The 22275-nt window shown below is 46.8% G+C and overlaps 2 protein-coding genes across 2 annotated transcripts in view; one reads left to right on the top strand and one right to left on the bottom strand.

Moving 5' to 3' along the window:
• Nucleotides 1-8658, bottom strand: part of ANKS6 (ankyrin repeat and sterile alpha motif domain containing 6) — a 54802-nt gene extending 46144 nt beyond the window's left edge. The window contains exons 1-2 of the mRNA XM_079926895.1: nt 8280-8658; nt 504-1000 (exon numbers count right to left, since the gene is read on the bottom strand). Coding sequence (XP_079783021.1) covers nt 504-1000; nt 8280-8632 — 850 coding nt within the window. The 5' untranslated portion in view covers nt 8633-8658. The remainder of the gene's footprint in view (nt 1-503; nt 1001-8279) is intronic.
• Nucleotides 8659-8876: 218 nt separating this feature from the next.
• GALNT12 (polypeptide N-acetylgalactosaminyltransferase 12) overlaps nt 8877-22275 on the top strand; it is a 53055-nt gene continuing 39656 nt past the window's right edge. The window contains exon 1 of the mRNA XM_079927471.1: nt 8877-9727. Within this exon, the coding sequence (XP_079783597.1) occupies nt 9663-9727 (65 nt within the window). The 5' untranslated portion in view covers nt 8877-9662. The remainder of the gene's footprint in view (nt 9728-22275) is intronic.

Here is a 22275-nt window from a genome sequence, read left to right on the forward strand (position 1 = left end):
CTACCCCTGTGCCTGTTTTTAGAATGATGGTTTTCCTGGTCACAGCCCCACCCACTCCTTGACATATCACGTAGGCTGCTTTCATTCTAGCAGAACTGAGTGGTTACGACAGAGACTGTGTGGCCCACAAAGCCTAAAATACTATATTTATTATCTGGTCCTTTACAGAAGTTTGCTGACCCATTCTAGAAGGATCTCAGAACCTCCTGCACCAGAATCATCTGGTTAGGAAGGAGGGGCCTTGCTGTGCAGGTTTCCAGGCTCTTCTGAGAGCTACCAAATCACTCTCTGGAGGGAGGGTGGGCCAGGAACCTGCACGTGGCAGGCACCCCTGCCTGATTCTCCCCCACGGCACATCTTAAGTCCCACTACCCCGCAGGCTGCGATTTCCACATGACCTTCTGTTTGGACACCCCTCGGCGTTTGCCATTTAAACACAATCTGGGGTCCTATGTGAGGCCACGGCGGGACGAGGGGGTAGTTTAGCGGTGGCGCAGCCTGACCTGTCTTGGGTCTGACAGTGGTCAGCGGGTCCAGGTAGTCTGCAAGGTCCCTGTACTTGCGGTCAAGTGCGACCTCGAAGGCGGTCTTCTCCAGCACGCTGAGGTGGTCCGGGTTGGCCCCCTTCTCCACCAGCTGCTGGGCCGTGCCAAGCCTCCCGAGGAGTGCTGACAGCATCAGCGGGCTCCAGCCCACAGTGCGGGCCGCGTGGTTGGGGTCTGCACCCCACTCCATCAGCAGACGTACCACAGCCTCATGTCCGTGCTGGATTGCGGCCATCAGGGCCGTGACGTCCAGGAGCTCGTCCCTGCCGTCCCCCGCCTGCTCGCCTGAGGGTTTGTGATGGTCCACAAAGGCACCGGCTTCCAGGAGCAGCTTCACCACGCCCAGGTGGCCACCCCGAGAGGCCACGGTGAGCACACTGGCCCCCAGCCGGTTCTGGGCATTGACATCAGCCCCGTGATCCAAAAGGAGGTGTGCCACGCTCACATGTCCAAATCTGCCAGGAAGATGGACAATTAGTGACACTCAACATGGGGCAGTGATGAGGAGACAGCTCATGTAATCATTTAGTTATTAACTATTGAATCATTAACTATTGAAGTTGTAATAGCTGCTTATAATCAAAGGCCTTCTTCTGCTGCCAGGCACTGTGCTGGCCCTGCATACACACCATCACAAAGGCAAGCCACTGCCCTGTCTAGTTTCCAATCCAGCTCTGCCACCCACTAGCTGCATTACCTGGAGAAAGAATTTTAGCTTCTTCGTGCCTTCATTTCCTCATCTCTAAAATGGGGATATGATTATATCTACTTCAAGGGCTGTGGAGGATTAAATGAGTTAATATATATAAATATAAAACATACATAAAGCACCTAGAACAGTGTTTGGCCAAAGGAAGCACCACATAAATGTTAGCTATTACAATTGTAATCATTTAAACATTTTACATCACACAACAGGCCAAGGTCACCCAGCTGGTGAGAGGTGGCCACAGGGTCAGAGCCCAGGTCTGTCTGAATCCTGCTGCCCTCCCGCTTTCCCCTACACCACGCTGCTTCCCACATCGCAGAGAGTTCGTGTGATTCTGCTTCAGAGCTGGGTAAGCTCCCTCTCTGTGTTCTCATTCCCCACAGGCAGGGCCCATGTCTGACTCACGTCTACCCTTCCCAGCCCCAAACACACATGCACAGAAGGTCCTTCGAGATGAGACAGCGGACCCCATGCCAAGAAGTGTGGCGTAGCTGTGGTCAGCAGAGGCGGGTGGGGGCACCTCTCGCCAGAGGCCTGCTGCCACCTTCTGGCTGGAATGTCCCCTGCTGGCGGCTGAGAATCCGATCTGGGCCAGACCCTCTCCAGGGAAGCTTGAGCGACTGCCTGGCTGGGACGCTGGGGAGACAGACATGCACCCACCAACTCTAATACCAGGAAGAGGAAAACAGATGCCTTTTCCCAGCAAAATTTCTTCCTTCGTCTGCCGCCAGAGGGCAGAAGAGTTCTGTTTTGCAGCGTTTGGGGTTGGCGCAATCTTTCTGGGCTCAGAGCTGGAAGGAGCCTTGGACTAAAAGGAAAGAACAACAAGAAGAAAGGGGCCGGCGGCGCCAGGTTTTACAAGACCGTAATGCCGGCATGAGGTCTGCATCTGCGAGGCAGCTTTTACAATGAATCTCTTGTGGCGTTCCCCTCCTTTACGGAAGCGGTTTTGTGCTTCTTCTAAACCCAGGGCCTCCCTCCTCCCTGTGGAGGCAGAGCCAAGGTTGAACTCTGTTTTGAACTTACAAATACCTTCTGGGACGTGAACCTGAACAGCACCGGGTCACTCAGCCTGCGGAGCTCGGAGGGAGAGCTTGGTGAACTGGCTTCCCCAGCTGCAGGGGAACTGGGCCTGTCTGGCCTCTTCTCCAAGAGTGGACTGAATCTGGCAAAAATGTGGAGAGCTGCAACCCCAGCCTGTCTCCCTGCCCATTCTCCATAATGATATTCCGCAAACCTAAATCTCATGGCCACTCCCCCACTTCCCGAAAAGGCCTGCCAACTTTGTCAACCTTACTTCCTCCCAACTCCCACACTGTACTACCACGCTCACCTGCACCCAGCGGTTATACTCCTCCCATGCCTCTGCCATCCTGCCTTTCTGACCAGAGTACCCTCCTGTCCTTGTCTACGGGTCTAAGCACACCCGTTATCCTGCTGCAGGATTCAGCTCAGATCTCACCTCCTCTGAGCAGCTTCCAGATCATCTCCCCACATCAGTTCAGGTGTCCCTCAATTGAACACACACAATCTCCTGTCCTCACCCCTCCTGATGTACCTGGGCCCTCCTTCTATAATTGTGTCTTCCTGTTAGTCTGTGCACTCTCCAAGGACAAGACCCACAGTGGAGCTCAGTAAATTTTGTCGAATGAGTGAGTGAATGAACAGTTGGCATAACCACGCAGAGGCTGGTCCCCAGACAGGCAACAGAAATGGCCGAAGAACTGGTGTATCCTCCGTTGGAGTAGATAACTTTAAAAGATTACCCTATTTAGGGACTTCCCTGGTGGTCCAGTGGTAAAGAATCCGCCTTCCAAGGCAGGGGACGCAAGTTCGATCCCTGGTCAGGGAACTAGGGTCCCACATGCCGTGGGGCAACTAAGCTCGCGCCCCACAACTACTGAGCTCTTGCGCCTCAACGAGAGAGCCCATGTGCCGTAAACTACAGAGCCCATGCGCTCTGGACCCCGCACGCCACAACTAGTGAGAGAAAACTCGCACGCCACAACTAGAGAGAAGCCCACACGCCGCAAACAAAGACCCCACATGCCACAACTAAGACCCAACCAAAAATATTTTAAAAATTTAAAAAAGATTTCTCTATTTAGTTATCAAGCATGAGATAAAATCTAGCATAATCCCTGACAGCAGATAACAGATAAAAATCCTGTTTTTATCTATTGGATCTTAGTAAGCCCTGAGATAAACTGATAATGCCTATTTCACAGATGAGGAAACTGAAGATTACAATGGAAAGCAATAATCCAGAATCTCTCAATTTGGAAGCCATGGAGTCAAAACTTGAACCTAGACCCTAAAATCCCAAAGCCCACTTTTTCTGGTAAAACAAACTCACAAAGGAGGAAAAGCGCTTAATTTGAGCAGAAATGCTGACACTTGGAATGCTTTCTGAACTCGTGAGTAGCCCAAGAGGTCATTCAATTAGGCTGAAAATATAAAAGGATTCAATGAAGGCTGAGATAATTTTGTGGACGCTAAGCTTCTAATAGGTAATTACTGAAGATAGGGAAGCTCAGGGCTTTCTGAGCAGCTGCTATGATTACCAATTAATTTCAGCAATTAACACCTGTATTGAAAGACCTGGCACACACTCCCACTCTCAAAGCACTGGGCTGAGAGGCCAGCTCTGCCACGCTGGCAGGCGGAAAAGTGAAGGGCAGAAGAAGGAAAGTAAGGAAGCCAAGGGTGAAATTAGAGCCAGAGTAAACATCATATAAGCTGTCCCTTTAGTGTTTAGCAAATTTGGCAAGTGGCTTCCTTGTGGCCAACACCAAGAGGAAAATGGTGAGTTACAGGATTCATGGCTGAGAGCAGAGGCTGGGAGCATAGGCTCTGGAGCACCTGCCTAGGTGTGAATCTGACTCTGTCTCTTACTAGCTGTGTGGCCTTGGGCAAGTAACCTAACTTCTCTGAGCCTCAATTCTTTATCTGTAAAATGGGGAAGGCAACAGTACCTACTTCCTCAGATTCTGTGTGGCCTGAATGAGTTAATTCATTTGAAGTACTTAGCACAGTGCTTGACACAAACTAAGTGCTCAACAAAGGTTATCATTTTAAGAATAGGAAAAAAAACATGAATGAAACCACCTCTGATGCTAAAACACTCACAAGAGACCAAAGTGCAGTCCAGGCACAGGGCCTCTGATGGTCCTGATCCAATGACGAGCTTTGGAACACAGAGAGCTGGAAAGATAAATAGATGCTCACTTCATTGAAAGTGGTGGCTGCCAGGAGCACCATCTCTGAGGCCTATCTACTTTCAAGGAGAAAGAGCACAGGACTGGAACGTGTCGGCACACAGCCATGTGCTTGGCCGTCCTGACTCAAGGGTCAGACAAACTGTGTATCCTTTAGGAAGTCTCCCTACATATTATTCCTCAACACTGAGCTCTTGATGCAGGTTAGGCAAGCGAATGCTTGAGCACAAGCCAGCACAGACAGTCCAGATGGTCAGTATCACAAACTGAAGTACAATAAATTTTAAAGTACCCAGGCCCTGTCTAGGCTCAGCTAAAGGTTGAGTCAATTCTCATCATCTCATAGGACTATCCCATTCTACCATAGTAAATTAGAGAGTATGTCATAGCTAACGCTTCCAAAATAGCACCTGTAAGATAAATGGAGGAAAAAAGAGGAACATAGTTAGTCCAGAGCCTTTCGATTTGCAAGTGATAAAGTCAGGACACTTGGACCACAAATTCCAGCTCTTTTTACAATACCAACTTGTAGAGAAGAAGGAAAATCCTCTAAAAATGTTAAATTGTTAGTTAGCAGAGTTCAGCTTAATTCTTCTGAGTCTCCTGTCCCATCAAGGTTAAATTTCATTAGATGAAATTAATCAGATGACTTTGACCATCCTGCAGAACTTGGTTAGCAGCAAAAAACTGGTGATTAGGGTCTTTGAGACACCCTGCAGCAAACCAGGTGCTGCAGACATAAATCTCACTCAGCAAGGCCCCCGGGGCTCACTAAGGGTTCCTCGGTTCCAGGTGGGAGTTCAGAGATTAGGTGCGCGTCAGTGGCTCCCAAACCTACCATGTGGGAGAATCGTCGCCGGGGAGCCTCGTGTCACACAGAGTCCCTGTCCCTCCCCTGGGTCTTCTGAATCACAATCCCAGAAAGGGAACTCAGGGATCTGATTTGGAAAAGCGTCCCAATGATTCTGATGTACGGCCAGGTTTGGGTGTCACTGACAAAGGTGACCAGCTATAACGTGGGAGTGGTGGGCACTACTGTAGAGGCCTGCCCAGGGCTGAGAGACCAGAGAACAGGGGGGATATCATGGCAGGCTTCCCAGAAGAAGCTAAGCTGGGAGGAAGTGGGGGCTTCACTCACTGAGGGGAGAAGGGGAAGAAGAGGTTTCCAGTACATGGTTGTGGTGAGGACTCTGCGGCTGGACTCCCCAAATCTGCTGACTAGCTGAATGCTCATGAGCAGATTTTGTAATGTCAAATTCTCATTCATAAAGTGGAGACGAAATTCTTGGCACACAGTAAATGCTCAATAAACGTTAACTTAAAAAAACAAAGAACATGCAGGGAGACACAAGAGAAGGCCTGGATGATGTCATCTTGGCCTGAATTTAGGAAGCCAGGGGGAAAGAAGAAGAGAGGATTTGGGAAGAGGTCCGAATGTGAGAGCCTCAAATGCCATGCTAAGGGCTCTGACTAGGGGAGCTATCACAGGAGAGGCACAACCAAACATTCATTTCAGAAAGATCTGGAAGCTCTGCAGAGGATGGATTACAGAAGGCACACCTGAAAGAGGAGACAGCAGTGGGAGGCCACTTATAAATGTGCGGCCTGGACTAACGCAGAGGGGAAGGAGAGATGCTAAGGCCTAGACGGGTACTTGGTTGAGGACCTACCTGGAGTTTTAAAGCCTGGAAGAGTGGATGGGGCCACTAAGAGAGACAGGGAACCTCAGAAGTAAGGCCCATAGCCCAAAAGGTTTTATGGGCACCCCAGACTGCTCCGGGCAACAAATCAAGTGTCTTAAGACAAGGAGTCCCAACACACTGATAGGTGCATAAAACACTGCACTTACCCATGTGAATGGGCAGCCCAAGTGTTACAACTGGGATGCGTTACCTAGGTGTGTTTACAGACTGAAATAAATACCCAAGGGCTAAGGAATGGTTAAGCAAACCACAAATGGTTAAGTAGTGCCCATGGATGGAATATCACACAGCAGTGGAAAACGATATATTTAACGACGGAAATAATGCAGAGTAAAAATTTTCCAGAAATACAAATTAAACTAGAACAACCATGTAACACTTGGAAATGAACTCAGAAATGAAATATAATCGGGTCACAATGAGAAGATTATGGGTAAGAATGTTGTGATTTCAACGCCTTTTAGAAAAACAAATGGCTCATACATATGGAAAGATGTTTCATTTCACTCAGTTTAACAAATGCAAGTCACGGCCACGCTGAGATATTTTTCACTCATCAGACACAAAAATTCAAAAGTTTGATAATATACTCTGTTGGAGAGGCTGCAGGAAAAAAAAGGCACTCACATACACTGCTGCCAGGAGGGTAAACTGGTTAATACTACTGTGGTCAACAGAATAATGGGCTCCCTAAAGATGTCCACATCCTAATCCCCAGAACCTGTAAATATGTTAGGTTTCGTGGCAAAGGGGAAATTAAGGTTGCAGATAGATTAAGGTTGCTAATCAGCTGACCTTGCGATAGGGGAGATTATCCAGGTGGGCTCAGTGGAATCACAAGGGTCCTTTAAATGTGGAAGAGGGAGGCAAAGGAGGCAGAAGATGTGATGACGAAGCAGGGCTTGGAGTGATGTGATTGCTGCTGGCTTTGTAGTAAGTTGTTACAGCAGCCATAGGAAACTAATGAACCTGTATGGAGAGCAATTTGGCAATATCCATCAAAATTACAAATGACTTCTGTTCCCTCCTTGGGGAATTTCTCCAAGAAACTGGGTGGGACCTAAGTAGTTGGCTGACAGGAGTGAGAGACTTCACTGTATATCAGAGTTTCTTTATACCAGTTTCAAGTCCGGTTCATCCTACTTCCTGAGGACATCTGAAACTCATTGCTTTGCTCTCACACTGCCATCTCTGCTCTGGTCCAGGACACCAACACCTCTTCCTGGATTGCTGCAATCCCCTCCTAACCAGCCTTTCCGATTCTAGCTCACCCCTCCAATCCATCCTCGCGGTGCAGTGAAAGTGATCTTTGAAAACATAAATCTCATTCTGTCAGTTGCTCTGCCTAGAAACTTCCATTACTTCCCAATGTCCTTAGGATAGCTCACCTTTCGCAGCCTTGCCACGGTGCATCTCCCACTACTCCCAGGCTCTCCCAGCCACAACATCGTTCTAGCAGTCCTACCAATGCCTATTTCACTTTGGTTTCCAAACCTTTGCACGGGCCTCCTATCACCCCATTCCCACCTTCCACTTCTTCCGTCCAGGTCAATTCTTAGGTATCCTTAGGTCTCGACTTGAATACATACATCATCCTTACCAGAAACCTTCCCCCGCTTCCTGAAACTGAGTCTGCTCTCCAAAAGCTCCCCCAATTTTCCCCGTGAAAGCTGTTCCTTTACCTGGCCTACCCAATGGCATGTGAGCTGCTCCAGTGGGAACTTTACCTGGGTACCGCAGCATCCCGAACGCCAAGCTAGGGTTGGTAGGTAGGTTCTTAGAAAACCCTTGTTGCCAGAAGTAATAAATGGACATCACTAAGGTTCTAAGTCTCTAAGATTCTATTTGCTGTCTCCAGATTGTGTTTTGAAAGGCCAATGTTTCTAAGATTCGGATTTTACTTTATTAAAAAGAGCGTCCACTTCTCGTCGTATCCCAAGCTACTCAAAGTTTACCATTCCAATTCTCTCGAACCAGTCCTTCACTCTTTACCTCCCGGGGCATCTGCGGGGGGCCACCGGGCAGGTCCGGCCGCCTGAGCCCGCCCGCGCCCCGGGGGCCGCTGGACACCACCCCGGACCCCCCGGCGCCCCGGACCCCTCACCTGGCCGCCTGCATGAGCGCGCTCCAGCCGTAGTGGTTGCGGCTGTTGACCGAGGCGCCGCGTCGCAGCAGGAACCGCACCAGCTGCTCATGGCCCCCGGCCGCGGCGAACTGCAGCGCCGTGTTGCCCGCCTCGTCAGAGCAATCTACGGGCACCGGCGCTCCGGCCGCCGACCCCGCCCCGGGCCCGGACGCCTCGGGCCCCGCCGGCTCCGCGCCCGCCTCGGGCTCCGCGCCGCGCTCCGCCGGTTCCGCAGTCCCCGGCTCCAGCAGCCGCCGCGCCGTCTCCGTGTCGCCCTGATCGCAGGCGCGCAACAGCAGCTGGAAGGCCGGGGGCAATCCGCCCTCCCCCATCGCGGCCAGCGGCCCGCGTCCGTCTGCGCGGCTGAACCAGCCGGCTCCGCCCCCGGATACCGCGCGCCGGCGCCTCCTTCCGCCCGCGCGCGCGCCTACTGTGTGCCGGCCGCGTGAGGAGGGCCGGGCCGCGCGCCTACTGTGTGCCGGACGCGCGCCCAGGGCGAGGGCACGCCTCAATCGCCGGCGTCGGGGGCGGGGGTGGGGGTGGGGGCGGGGGCTGGACAGCGGGTTCCGGGAAGTTTCGAGCTGCGTCCGCCGCCGGGCTCCCGAGGTTACCTTTGCGTTCTGGGCGCCCGCTTGCGGCCCTCCCCGCTGCTCCGGATACTTCCCGCCGCGTGCGGAGGTCCGAGCGGCCGTCCCAGCCCTCCTCACGTTGCGAGCTCCCAACCACTGGGCCAAGGTCTGAGTCCACGGGCTCACGGGCCTGGCCTGTGGCACGCGCCGCTGACCCCTCCGGCACCCGGCACTAACCTGGCGCCTCCGAAATGGTCGTTGACTGAATTAAGGAACAGATGCGTCCACTCTGTCCTCGCAGAATGTCCTGCCGGGCCATCAGTGCCATACTTGTCTGGGACGGGCGTTAGGCCTACAATCACCTCCTGTACCTTCATCTCTTTTCGTCAGTGGTTCTTGAAGCAGCACCGTCTGGGACATTTTACAAATGAACATTTTCTCATCCCACCCAGACCTACTGAATAGGAAACCGAGTATGGAGCCCAGCCACCGGTATCTTAGCAAGTCCTCCAGGTGATTCTGAGGCATGTTAAAGTTTGAGACGCACTGTTTGATACTTAACAGCAGTGCTGTCAGCCGCGGGGAAGGGCCGAGATGATCACCCCCAATTTACAGAGGAGGCACCTGAGGCTTAAAGAGGATGTGTCTTGCTAAAGCCCACACGACTGTCGTGTGGGAGAGCTGTGACTAGGACCCAGGTCTTCTGACATATAGTCCAATTCTCTTTCTACTCTCAACAAGTATTTATTGAGTGACTACTGTGTGCCAGGCACTGTTTTAGGCCCCGGAGAAGATGCAAAATAAAATCCCTGCTGTCCTGGACCTGACAGTGGAAAGAGGCTGTAAATACACAAACAAGTAAGTAACTTGTACGTCAGATGGTGATGAGTGTTATTAAAACAATAAATAGAACATAAAAGAATCCAAGTAAATGGGTTAGAGGATGGGATGTTATTTTATAATAGGTTGGGTAGAAAAGATATCACTGAGAATGTGACATTTGCAAAGAGACCTGAAGGAATTGAGCAGTCAAGTTATGCTAACATTTGGAGAGAGTGCAATCCAGGCGGAGGGAAAGAGATTCTAACGAGAGCAGCCCTGCCAGCCAATTGCTTTACACTACGTTCTCATCGCGATAACAGACTTAACATTCTGATCTGGGGTAATTGGTTTCCACAGACTGTGAGCTATGGTCCCAAAGCCTAGCAAAAAGCTAGACATATGGTAGGTGCTAGGTCATTTAACTTGACTGTTAAATGACTAAGTCTAGTATATAGAATTATAATACAGAACAAAACTTGATGAGGGCATGAGGAAGGAATAAGGATCATGGCTTTGGCAGATCAAAGATGGTAATGCCCTTCGGATATGGACCGGCAGGGCTGGAAGATAAGGTCTTCTAGGCGAAGGGTAAAATGAGGAAAAGTGTCGAAAGTACACAGGGTTCAGGCTGCAAAATGCTTCAGTGCTAGAGATTTATTCTGTGAGTAATGGAGAGTCATGGCAAGTGTTTGAGTGTGTGAGATTCAGTAATAGAGCTAATCATTTTGGCCATGTGGGAGGTGGCATATCTCAGAGATATTGCGGGTTCGGTTCCAGACCACTGCAATAAAGTGAGTCATGCAACTTTTTGGTTTCCCAGTGCATGTAAAATTTATGTTTACACTATACTGTAGTCTAGTAAGTGTGCAATAGTCTTTAAGAAAACAAACAAGGTAAATACCTTGTCAGATGGTGATGAATGTTATTAAAACAATAAATAGAACATAACAGAATCCAAGTAAATGGGTTAGAGGATGGGATGTTATTTTATAATAGGTTGGGTAGAAAAGATATCACTGAGAATGTGACATTTGCAAAGAGACCTGAAGGAATTGAGCAGTCAAGTTATGCTAACATTTGGAGAGAGTGCATCATCTAAGCCCTCAGCAAGTTGTAATCTTTTTGCAATAGTGACATCAAAAATTACTGATCATGGATCACCATAACAGATATAATAATAATGAAAAGTTTGAAATATTGCAAGAATTACCAAAATGTGACAGTGACACAAAGTGGGTAAATGCTGTTGGAAAAATGGTGCTGGTAGACATGCTCCATGCAGGGTTGCCACAAACCTTCAGTCTATAAGATGCCACATCTGGGAAGCACGATAAAGGAAAGCACAATAAAACAAGGTGTGGGGAATTCCCTGGTGGTCCAGTGGTTAGGACTCCATGAGCTTCCACTGCAGGGGGCACAGGTTCAACTCCTGGTCAGAGAACTAAGATCCCGCTAGTTGCACAACCAAAATAAATAAATAATTAATTAATTAAACAAACACTGTCACTCATTTCCACATTTGGCTCTGTTCATCACAACAGAGTTGAGGATGACTTTCTTTTGAATGTCTAATGAAGACTTGGTTCCTTGAAAATCCTGAGCAATTGCTTCCTTGTCTTATTGTATTTATTCAGGTGTCTTTTCTTATATTTTACTAACTAGTTGTTTCACTGTAAAAGTAATATACATGGTAAAAAAAAAAAATTCCAACAATACAAATGGGCATAAAGCAAAAGCCTTTTTCCCTCCTCCTCCACTTTCCCACTTTCCCAGTCCTACTTCCCATAGGTAACCAATATTCACATTTATTTTATCTTTCCAAAAATATTTCATACATATTTAAACATGCACACCTACTTATAGGCATTAATCAAGGTTCTTGATTGCAAGCAGCAGAAATTAACCCTCTGGATAATTTAAGAAGAAAGGGGATTTAATACGAGGTTTTGTTCATAGCTCACAGATCCCACGGGGCCAGAGAACCAGCCCCGGAGGCCCCACAACCAAGAACAATGTCCCAAATCATGCCAGGCTGCACCCTATACCAGGATGGAGCCTGCACAGGCCCATTTTGGTGTCACCAGCTTCAGAGTCCAAGGCAGAGATGGGAGCATCTGAATGGCCTGGCCAGGTCATGTGTTTTGCCTGGCAGAAAGGGAGTTGGGAAAGTGCATTTCTAGCTTTTTCAGCATGTATAATGGGAGGTAGGCTCCATTGTGTGTGCCCCAGAAGGTAGGAGACTCTCCAGCATAGGAAGGGGGTTCCCATGCTGGGCAGCCAAAAAGGATAACAAATGTCTACTACAAATATTCCCTCTAGAGTGGATCTGTATTGCTTACACCTGTCCTGCCTCTCCTACTTGGGGAAGAGACACCCTCTTTCTCTTCGGGAGCCTCCTTCCCCCACTCTCAGTCCACGTGGTTCAGTGATTAGCGTATGTCCAAGCTCATTCCAATTCCTTCAGTGCAGGATTTTTTGTTAAAGGTTGTCAGCTGTCAGGACGTCATAAGCCAGGCTGGGGCTCGCTCTGCCCCCACTTGAAGACAACCTGCCTGAGAGTGAAGCCACCACACAGAAGAGCAGAGACAAGTGATAGAAAAAGATGGGATCAGAACCCCCCCACCCCCATTCTTTTTGGTTAGGTTTGTTTTGAGCAGGGGATGCAATCCAAGCCTTAACAAATGCATATTTTACTATTTTACTTTTTAAAGAAGTGGGTTGCTACTATGCATGCTATTCTGAATATTCCCCCGCCCTTTTTTCATTAAATAAATGACTTGGGTGTCTTTCCATGAACATAGATCTACTGCATCCTTTTTTTTAAAATATATATATATTTATTTTCTTTTTGGCTGTGTCGGGTCTTAGTTGTGGTGTGCAGGCTCCTTGTTGCCAGGCGCGGGCTTCTCTCTAGTTGTAGCACACGGGCTCTCGTTGTGGCCCGAGTGCTCAGTAGTTGTGGCACGTGGGCTTAGTTGCCCTGCGGCATGTGGGATCTTAGTTCCCCAACGAGGGATCGAACCGAGTCCCCTGCATTGCGATGCGGATTCTTAACCGCTGGACCACCAGGGACGTCCCTACTGCATCCTCTTTAATTGTTGCATGTAACACCATTAAGCAGATGTACCGTAATTTATTTAATCATTTTTTAATGATGCACAATTAGGTTGTTTCCAGTTTTCTGCTCTTATAAAAAAAATTCTGCATTGAACAGCACTTGTAGCAGTCAGGTTCCCAGCAGGAGACGGCTGGCACATTTGGCTGAGGAAATGAGGACCATTTACTAAAGAACTAATTACAGGCATGTGGGCAGTATTTACTAAGAGTTACAAGGGATGTTGCAGTACTCAGAGGCTGGCAACAGTAGGGAGCCATCACCACCCCAGGCCTGAAGCGGGAAAGGGAGAGAGCAGTTACTGGAATTCTGCAAGAGAGAAAACTGGAGAGATCTACCTGATAGGAGTTGGGCCTTTGGTAGAGGGATGCAGCCATCCTATGGCAACCCAGTAGGAAGCAATCCCCAGAGGAATAAAAACCTCTGACCTCATCCTCCTCCTGCCCTCTGATCTCTTGTCAATGCTCCTCATTGGCCAAACATAACTGTTAGCCTGAGGTTCAGAGCCTACTGATGTGGCCCTCACAGTCAGCCTCCCAGGGAGGAGAGACTGAGCGGGGCAAATAGATTCCATCACCTTGCTGCTCAAACTCTGGTCCCTGGACCAGCAGCATCAGTACATCCTGGGAGCTTCTTAGAAATACAGCATCTTGGGTCCACCCCAGACCTATTGAACCAGAATCCATTTCAACACCATTCCCGGGTGATTTGTGTGCACAAAGGTTTGGAAGAATGGATCCAGCACATCTTTATACATAAATCTCTTCTGCAAGTGTATCTACAGTCTTATTATTTATGAATTCTCTTCCAGTATCTTTTCACTGATCCCTATGTTGGTTTGGGTCCTCTAAGAATCAAATGCCATAATGTTTTTTTTTCCTGGGAGAAATGCTTGTGTAGGATAAAGGTGGAAGGAAGAAGAAAAGGGAAGGAGAGCCTTCAGACCCAGATGCAGGTCTGACAACTGGGAAAAGAGAGTGGAAAGGGAGGAGGCTTGGGTAGGAAGAGCTTCAGACTGCCCTGCAGTTCTGGGAATGACTCGACCAGGCTGATGGGGAGTCCCCAGGCAAAGGGAGTCTGCTAAGTCTTCCTGCATCAAACAGAAATGGCTGGGTTCTGGTGTCCCTCCCATGCTCGGTCACTGACTGGGAGAAACCAGAGGAACTGTAGCCTCAGCAAGAATATCACGGAGGACCCGAAGGCATAGCAGCTAGAGTCTCTTAGTCAACTGTTCTCCCTGCAGCAGGTTCTCTTGAAGGGCCGTCTGAGTGGTGTACCTCCATCACCGACACAATCCCTGTTCAACCAACATTAACTGAGTGCCTCCTGTGTGGCAGACATTATGTGTGTTGGATGATAGGGACACAGCCCCTGGCCCCCAGGGAATCCCACGTGATTGTGGAACAGGGTGGTCTGTGAGCTTTTGTTATCAATTCAGAGGAAGGTTTCAGAGTTTGAGGGTGTCACTGACAGCTTCATGGGAGAGCTTGACCACAAGTTGGGCAGAAAAACTGGGTGTGAGTTGGGTAGTTGTAGGAAAAGAGAGGAAACAGGTTGGAAAGGAGGGACAGGGGGATCAGAGACTGGTGCAATGGATTAGAAAGGAGGTAAGGAGGGTTTGGAAGTAAAATAATCTCTAAAGAGTATTTATTTACCTTAAAATATCTTCCTAATAAGATGATAATATGTGTTGTAAAGAGTTCCAATGTTGTAGAAATACAGAATGTAAGCTTCTTGAGATCAATGGCTCTGGGTGTTTACCATCATATCCCTTGAACCTAGTACATTGCCTGCCAAATGGTAGGTAATCAATAAATATTCGTTGAAAAAAAATGAAATGAAAATCAAAGGGCCAAAGAATCTCACTAATCAGAAATAAATATAATATGGTTAATGGTTTGGTGAATATTTCTTTAGAATTTTTCCTTTTTATATATTAGTGTATTTTACTCAAATAGGATCATACTATCCATACAGCTCTACAACTTGATTTTCTTGACTTAACAACGCATCTTAAACACATTTGTATGTTAAACACTTAGAATTAATGTCATTCTTGTTAATGACACTGTGGTATATTAGTGTATGGATGTGCAGTACTTCATTTTATAATCTACTATTAATGGATATCTGGGTTGTTTCCAACTTTTTGCTTTTATATACAATACTGCAGCGGGCCCCGACCTTTTTGACACCAGGGACCGGTTTTGTGGAAGACAGTTTTTCCACAGACTGGGGTGGGGGGGTACGAGGAGGATGGTTCAGCCAGTAATGCGAGTGATGGGGGGCAATGGGCAGATGAAGCTTCATGTGCTTTGCTTTGCTTTGCTCGCTGCCTGCCGCTCACCTCCTGCTGTGAGGCCTGGTTCCTAACAGGCTGAGGACCGGTACCGGTCCACGGCGGTGGGGGGGGTGGGGGGGGTGGGGGGGGTGGGGGGGGTGGGGACCCCTGCAATACTGCGATAAGCTTCCTGTAAGCTTGTCTCTTGAGCACTTATGAATCTATTTCTGTTAGATAAATTCCTAGATGTGAAATTGCAGAATCAAAAGGATACGAACATTAACATTTCAAATAAATGTTGCCTAATTGCTTTCCAAAAGGTTGTACCAGTTTGCATTCCTACTGACTGGATAAGAGTGCCTGTTTATTCACATCCTTGACAACACTGGAATTAATAACCTTTTTAATCTTTGCCAATCTGATAGGTGAAAAAAATATTTTGGAGTAAGTTTGCATGCTTTTTAAGTAGAGAAGTTGAGCATATTTCGATACATTTATAGACCATTTTAGATCTCTTTTTTGTGGGAGCTGTCTTCAAATCCTTTGGTCATTTTTATTTCTGTTTGTTCTTTTTATTTCCCTGTTGATTCACATACTGGGTAAATGTCATCTGCAAATATGTCTTTCTGATTTGTCTTCTGTCTTTTGAGTTTACATTATTTGGGGCTTTACAGAATTTAAAAATTTTTATGTAGTCAAATTTATAAATCTTTTCCATAATGGTCTCTGGGTTTTTTCATCCAGTACTTTCATCATTGGATTTTCTTACTTTTCTTTTTTTACTTTGACATTTCTAGATCATTTGGAACTTATTTTGGTGTAAGGTGTGAAGTTGGCATTTAACTTTATTTTCCCAAATGTTTATCTAGTTGCCCCAATCATTAGTTGAATCAGCCATCTTTTCCCCACTAATGTTTGAAGTACCACTACCGTATAACTTATTAAGCTCTAAAAGGGATGTAATGATCCCCTGTGAAGGGAGCTAATATGACAAATCAAAAGTGCCTTCTACAGAAATCTATTTGTTGGTTGAGCAGCAGATGAGATGGTGTGGTCAAAGAACAAGTTATCTCCTCAAACTAACAAGAAACCCAAGGAGAGGACAAGTTAGTCAATTTGGGAAGAGGTATGAAAAGAACTAAGGTCCCAGCTGGATTTGCCCTCTGTGGATGCCAACTTATCATCATTAATAACATTTACATAGTACTTACTCTGGGTAAGCAGAGTAACTCCTGTTACTTTACCTCTGTTAACAAACTGTTGTAGCTCCCAGGTGGTACCAATGCTGCTGGTCTAAGAACCACACTTTGAGTAGCAAAGCACTAGTCATCTTCCATTTGCCCTTGCAGAAGCTCTTTCCACCCTGCTTTGTGTCCAGGGAGGCTGTCTGTGTGGACTACATCGCTCAATCCTTCCCAAAACCCTACTCTGGTACTGTTATTATCACCACTATCTTATACATGAGCACATTGCATTGAAAGAGGTTAAGTGACTTGCCTAAGGCTGCACAGCAATCTGTAATGGGGCTGGGATTTGAGCTCAGGCAAGCGGGCTGCAAGGCTGTGTTCTTACCCACGAGGCTAAGCTGTCTTTGGTCTTTGGTCTCACAGCAGCCTGCCATTGAGGTGTGTGGTAGGAAATCCTGAACTAGGGGTCAGGAGGCCTGGCCTCAGATCCTTGTTCTGCCCCTTGTATGTTGTGTGACCTTGGATAAACCACCTCACTTCTCTGAGCCCAAGTTTCCTCAGAGAAGAAACCTTGCAAGATTGTCAGTGGGTAAAGTGAGATGCTAGCAGTTTACAGCACATATAGGTGCTCAGTAAGTGACAGCTTGTCTCCATTACCTGGCACTTGAACCCAGGTCTTGTAAGGCCTAATTCCATCACTCTCTTCTCTGCAACTAAGCCTCTGTTGGGAAGCATTCCAATTTGGTAAGCCGATCCAAGTTGTAATCCTTGTCTGTTTTCTAATCTGACAGATCTTAAATGTGTTGGGCGTTTGGACAGAGGCCAAAAGGCACAGCTCCAAGACTTTCCTATCACACCTGCCTTCCAGCGCCAACCAGTGGACTCTGTTTTGTGCATGGAGTCACCTCCCACTAGTCTATAGTCTGATAGCAGCAGCAGTTCCGGGTAGGAGCTGCTGTGTATGGTTCACCTCAAACCCCATCCGCCTCCTGGAGCCCTGGGGGAGCTGCTCATGGAAGGGCCATATCCTCCAGGGAGGCCAGTAACCAGAGGCTGTGAATTGAAGCAGATGGCAAGTTAGATCCTACTCTGCCTGAGCCACCAACTTGTTCAAGACCGCCTCCCCACTCGGTGTCTTAGGCTCCCCATCTGTAAAATGAGAGAATCAGACCAGACTTATGCTTCTTAACTTTTGGGCTGTGGTCCCTTTGAAAATAGAGAATATTTGATAAAAAGCTTTGGACTAGCTTACCAGTTTACACATTATCTTTCTACAGGAGATACAAAACTATTCATTTCCCTGAGCTGGGCAGCAGCAAAGGGAGTTCCAGATTAACCTAAAGTATGATTTCAAATCACTGATCTCACTTTAACATCCAGGTATCCGTGTAAACATAACTTCTTCAGAGAAACCTTCCTAAACCCCTAAACTAAACCAGGTTCTACTAGTATAAGTCCTTTTAGCACCCTGCAATGCTTCTTCAAAATATTTATCACAACTCTAATAAGTTATCTTTTTATTATCTGTCCATTCCATTACGCTCTCAGCACCATGATGTCAGAAGTATCTGTCTTGTGACAAAGATTCTCTCCTTGACCAAATTCTAGACAGGTTTCTCTGAGCTTTCATCTTGACTAGGGCTCAAACTTGGCCTGTAAAAACTACAGACTCTCAACACAAATGATTTCATCCACCCGCCTCCCCTCACATTAAAAGACTTAAACACTAACATAGTTTCCAAGACTGCGACACTAGCACCCCTTAAGTGCCTGCCTGAGAAAGCTGAAGACTACCCAAACAATTTGCTGTTTGCTCTGTCCAACACCTAACCAGAGGCCCCTGACCACCCTTTTTAAGAACATTTACTAAAAAGGGCTTACAATTGTGAATCCTTTCTCTGTCCCTTTGAGATGTGTATGTATCTCCTACAATTCAGGAGTATCTTTCTCAAGGACCTGAAAGTCATTCCTTTATTTATTTATTTAAGTTTATTTATTTATTTATTTTTGGCTGCATTGGGTCTTCGTTGCTGCACACGGGCTTTCTCTAGTTGTGGCGAGCGGGGGCTACTCTTCGTTGCAGTGCGCGGGCTTCTCATTGAGGTGGCTTCTCTTGTTGTGGCGCATGGGCTCTAGGCGCGCGGGCTTCAGTAGTTGTGGCTCGCGGGCTCTAGAGCGCAGGCCCAGTAGTCGTGGCTCACAGGCTTAGCTGCTCTGCAGCATGTGGGATCTTCCCGCACCAGGGCTCGAACCCGTGTCCCCCTGCATTGGTAGGTGGATTCTTAACCACTGCACCACCAGGGAAGCCCCAGTCATTCCTTTAAAATGCGATCGTCAGGAAGGATAGGGCCTCTGTCTGCCAGTCTCAGTGGGAGGATAGAATCCTGACTTCGATGATTGCAAGCCAACAGACATATCTGGGCTAATCAGCATTTATGCTGACCAATCCTTTGTAATTTTTCATTTCCTCAGCTCTACTTAAAACTCCCAGTTACCCCTATGCAAATCAAAGTTGAATCAGTTCATACTGGACCTCCTTCCCTATTGAAATGGTATGTTACCGATTCAAATCTGTCTTTCCCATTTAACTAGTATCCAGCTTTGTTTATCATCGACAGTTGCTCATTGTAGTTTGCCTAGTCTGTAGCACAGTACCTGGCACATGTTTAGATGCTCAGTAATATTTCCTCTTGAAATATGTTGATTAAAATCATCCAGTTGTTCCAGTTATCTACTGCTGTGTTACAAACCATCCCAAATCGTCATGGTGTAAAACAACAATCATCTTATTATGTTCATGGGTTCTGTGGGTCAGGGATTTGAAGACAGCACCTCTCTGTTCTGTGACATCTGGGGCATAGCTGAGATGACTTGAATCACTGGGGAGGAGCCACTTTCAAGATGGCTTCTTCACTCACCTGTCTGTTGCCTGGGCTGTCTAGGGTGGCTAAAGGTTGGGCTCAGCTGACCCTGTTGACTGTGTGTCTGCCTGTGGCTTCTCTGGCGTGATGGCATCGGGATCGTCAGATTTCTTTCCTGGCAGCTCAGGGCTCCGAGAACAGTGGTCCCGTGAACAAGGTGGAAGCTTCATGGCCTTTTATACCTAGCTTTAGAAGTCACAGAACTTCACTTCTACCATATTCTGTTGGTTGAAGCAGTTAGAAGTCTGCCTTGTTTCGAGGGAAGGGAGTATCAAAGAATTTTCAGCCTGGTTTTAAAATCACCGTACCATCAGAGTCAGATTTGGGGAGAATTCTCTTGCAATTAATCATCTGTTATCAGTGAGGATTAGACTTGGCTGCCTAAGACAGAAAACCCATAGAAACAGTGGCTTCAATGAGATAGAAGTTTATTTCTCTCTCACTAAACAAAGCCTGGAAGGAGGCCAACAGGACTGGTTCAGTGTCCACAATGTTAGGGAACTGGACTCCTTCTGCCATGGTGTTTCACCATTCTCAGTGCATGACCCAAGGTGATTGCTTGAGCTCCAGTCTTCATAGCCACAATCCAGCCAGCAAGAAAGAAAGGTAAGGAAGTTTCCTTTAAGGACATTACTCAGAAGCCCTATTTGACACCACCACTTATAGCCCATTGGTGGCACACTTAGTCACTTGGCCATGCCTAGTTGCAAGGAGGGCTGGGAAATATAGTCTTTATTTTGGAAGACAATGGGTCCAGAGAAACAAACACATTTTTAAAAAAAGGATTCTAGAGAAGGAAAAAGAGAAGATTGGATATTGGCAGACATCTAGCAGTTTGTACCATACCTTTTTATTCTGTTCTATTTCCTGTTCTGCTACTGATCAGCTGTGGGCCTGGACAACGTACTTCCTTTGGCCTGGTTACCAAGTCCTCTGTTAATTAGAGACGTGGCTGCGATGATCTAATAAGGAAGCTCAAAGGATTAAGCAAATAAATATGTCAATGCTCTGGTTTCAGGGAGAATAACTGGAGCCCTGTCCAGTCAGCCTCCTTTTTACTTTCCTGGATGGTTTCCCCTTGGGATTTCTAGGAGCAGATTCTGAAAACGTCCAGACTGAGTTGCTGAGGCCCTTCCAGCAAGAAGACCTAAAGAATTCATGTTTGTTACCTTTTGGGAGTAACTTTTCTCTGCACTTAACCAGGCTGTGCCCTCCATCAGGTACTTCCCCACTGAGTTCAAACAGGTGCCTACTTAAGTGAGTGTGAGACACAAAGCCAGCCATGAATTGAGCACTTACTGTGTCTGACACTGAACCAACTTCTGGGATCATAAAGTGACCACAGCCCATACTCTTAATCCTTTACATTCTTTTTTTTTTTTTTTTTTTTTTTACAAGGCCAGGGTATGAAGGGCTGTAACAAAGTATGATGGTGATATGGATTGAATTGTGTCCCCCCAGAAGATCTGTTGAAGTCCTAATCCTTGATACCTATGAATGTTACCTTATTTGGGAATAGGGTCTTTGTTGATGTAATCAAGTTAAGATGAGATCATTAGAGTGGCCCAAATCCAATGACCAGCGCCCTTAGAAGAAGAGTAGAAGGGACACAGAGACAAACGCACTAGAAGAATGTCATATGACCATGGAGTCAGAGATTGGAGTGATGCATCTACAAGTCAAGGAATGTCAAGGATTGCTGGCAACACGAGTAACTAAGAGAAAGGTATGGAACAGATTCTCCCCTGGAGCCTCCAGGGAGAATGTGTCTCTGCTAATAAGACTTATTGCCTCCAGAACTGTGAGAGAATAAATTTCTGTTGTTTTTAGCCACCTAGTTTGTGGTAGTTTGTTATGGCAATTCTCGGAAACTAATAGACATGGTCAGTTTGATACGTCAGCTTGGCTAGGCTTTAATCCTCAGTTATTCAATCAAACACTAATGTAGATGTTGCCATGAAGGTATTTCGTAGATATGGTTAACATTTACAATCAGCTGACTTTAAGGAAGGAGATTGTTTAGGTGGGCCTGATTTAATAAGTTAAAGTCCTAAAGAGCAGAACTGAGATTGCCCTAGAAAATAAGAAATTCTGCCTGTGGATTGTAGCTTCTGCTTATGTCAGAGAGTTTCAGCCTGTCATTCCTGATGACCTGCCCTATAGATTTTGGACTTGCTTAACCAGTCTCTGCAATTGTATAAGCCAATTTCTTGCAGTAAATCTCTTAATATATCTCTTCCTGCTTTTGTTTCTCTTGCGGAACCCTGACTAATACACAAAAGGATGATGTGATCTTTAAATATGTTTACCTAAAAAACCATGGAATTGCTGAAGGCTTCATGGAGGAGGTGGCTTTTGGCAGGGTCTTGAAGGATGGGTAGGAGTTTGCTAGGTGGGGAAGGGCATTTCCAGCAGAGAGAACAGCCTATGTAAAGGCCTGAAGTGAAACCATGCCTCCCCTATCCCCCAGTGGTTGGGGGGATAGGCATTACAGAATTTGGAGTCACATTATGGGGGTCTCTCCAGTCAAGCTGAGGACTTCAGCACTTGTCCTGGAGGCTAGGGGTTCACCTTTTTTTATTCTTTGTTCTTTTATTTCTTTATTTTTAAAAATTGAGATATAACTTTCATAAGTCAAGTGTATGGGTTTTAAAGAAGAACTTGATGAATTTTTACATATGTATTTATCCATGTAATCCTCACTAAAATCAAGAGATAGAATCAGGGCTGGGATTAGGGTGAGGTGAGTGAAGTGAGCTGTGCAAGCACAGGGTTAGATTTTCTACCTTTAAAAGTTTGGTGTTTTGTTGTCATGGATTTTTTGCATTCATTTTGATTTTGAAAAATATTGTTTATTTTGATTACTGAGACTTATTTGGCCCACGCTTCAATTTTCTGCCTTGGAGAGAGCCTCATGCCTCACTCTCGTCTGGACCCTATTAAATATTTCCGGCACCCCTGTGGCTTCCTCATTCTCCCAATCCTCCCAAAGGAAACCTCTAGCCAGGAACCGGGCTACTTAACATGAAGGGATGGCCTGGGGTGTGTGCAGTCATGGGTGTGTTTGCGTGTTTTTCTGA

Source organism: Stenella coeruleoalba, assembly GCF_951394435.1.
Source record: "Stenella coeruleoalba genome assembly, chromosome: 7".
NCBI classification, from domain to species: domain Eukaryota; kingdom Metazoa; phylum Chordata; class Mammalia; order Artiodactyla; family Delphinidae; genus Stenella; species Stenella coeruleoalba.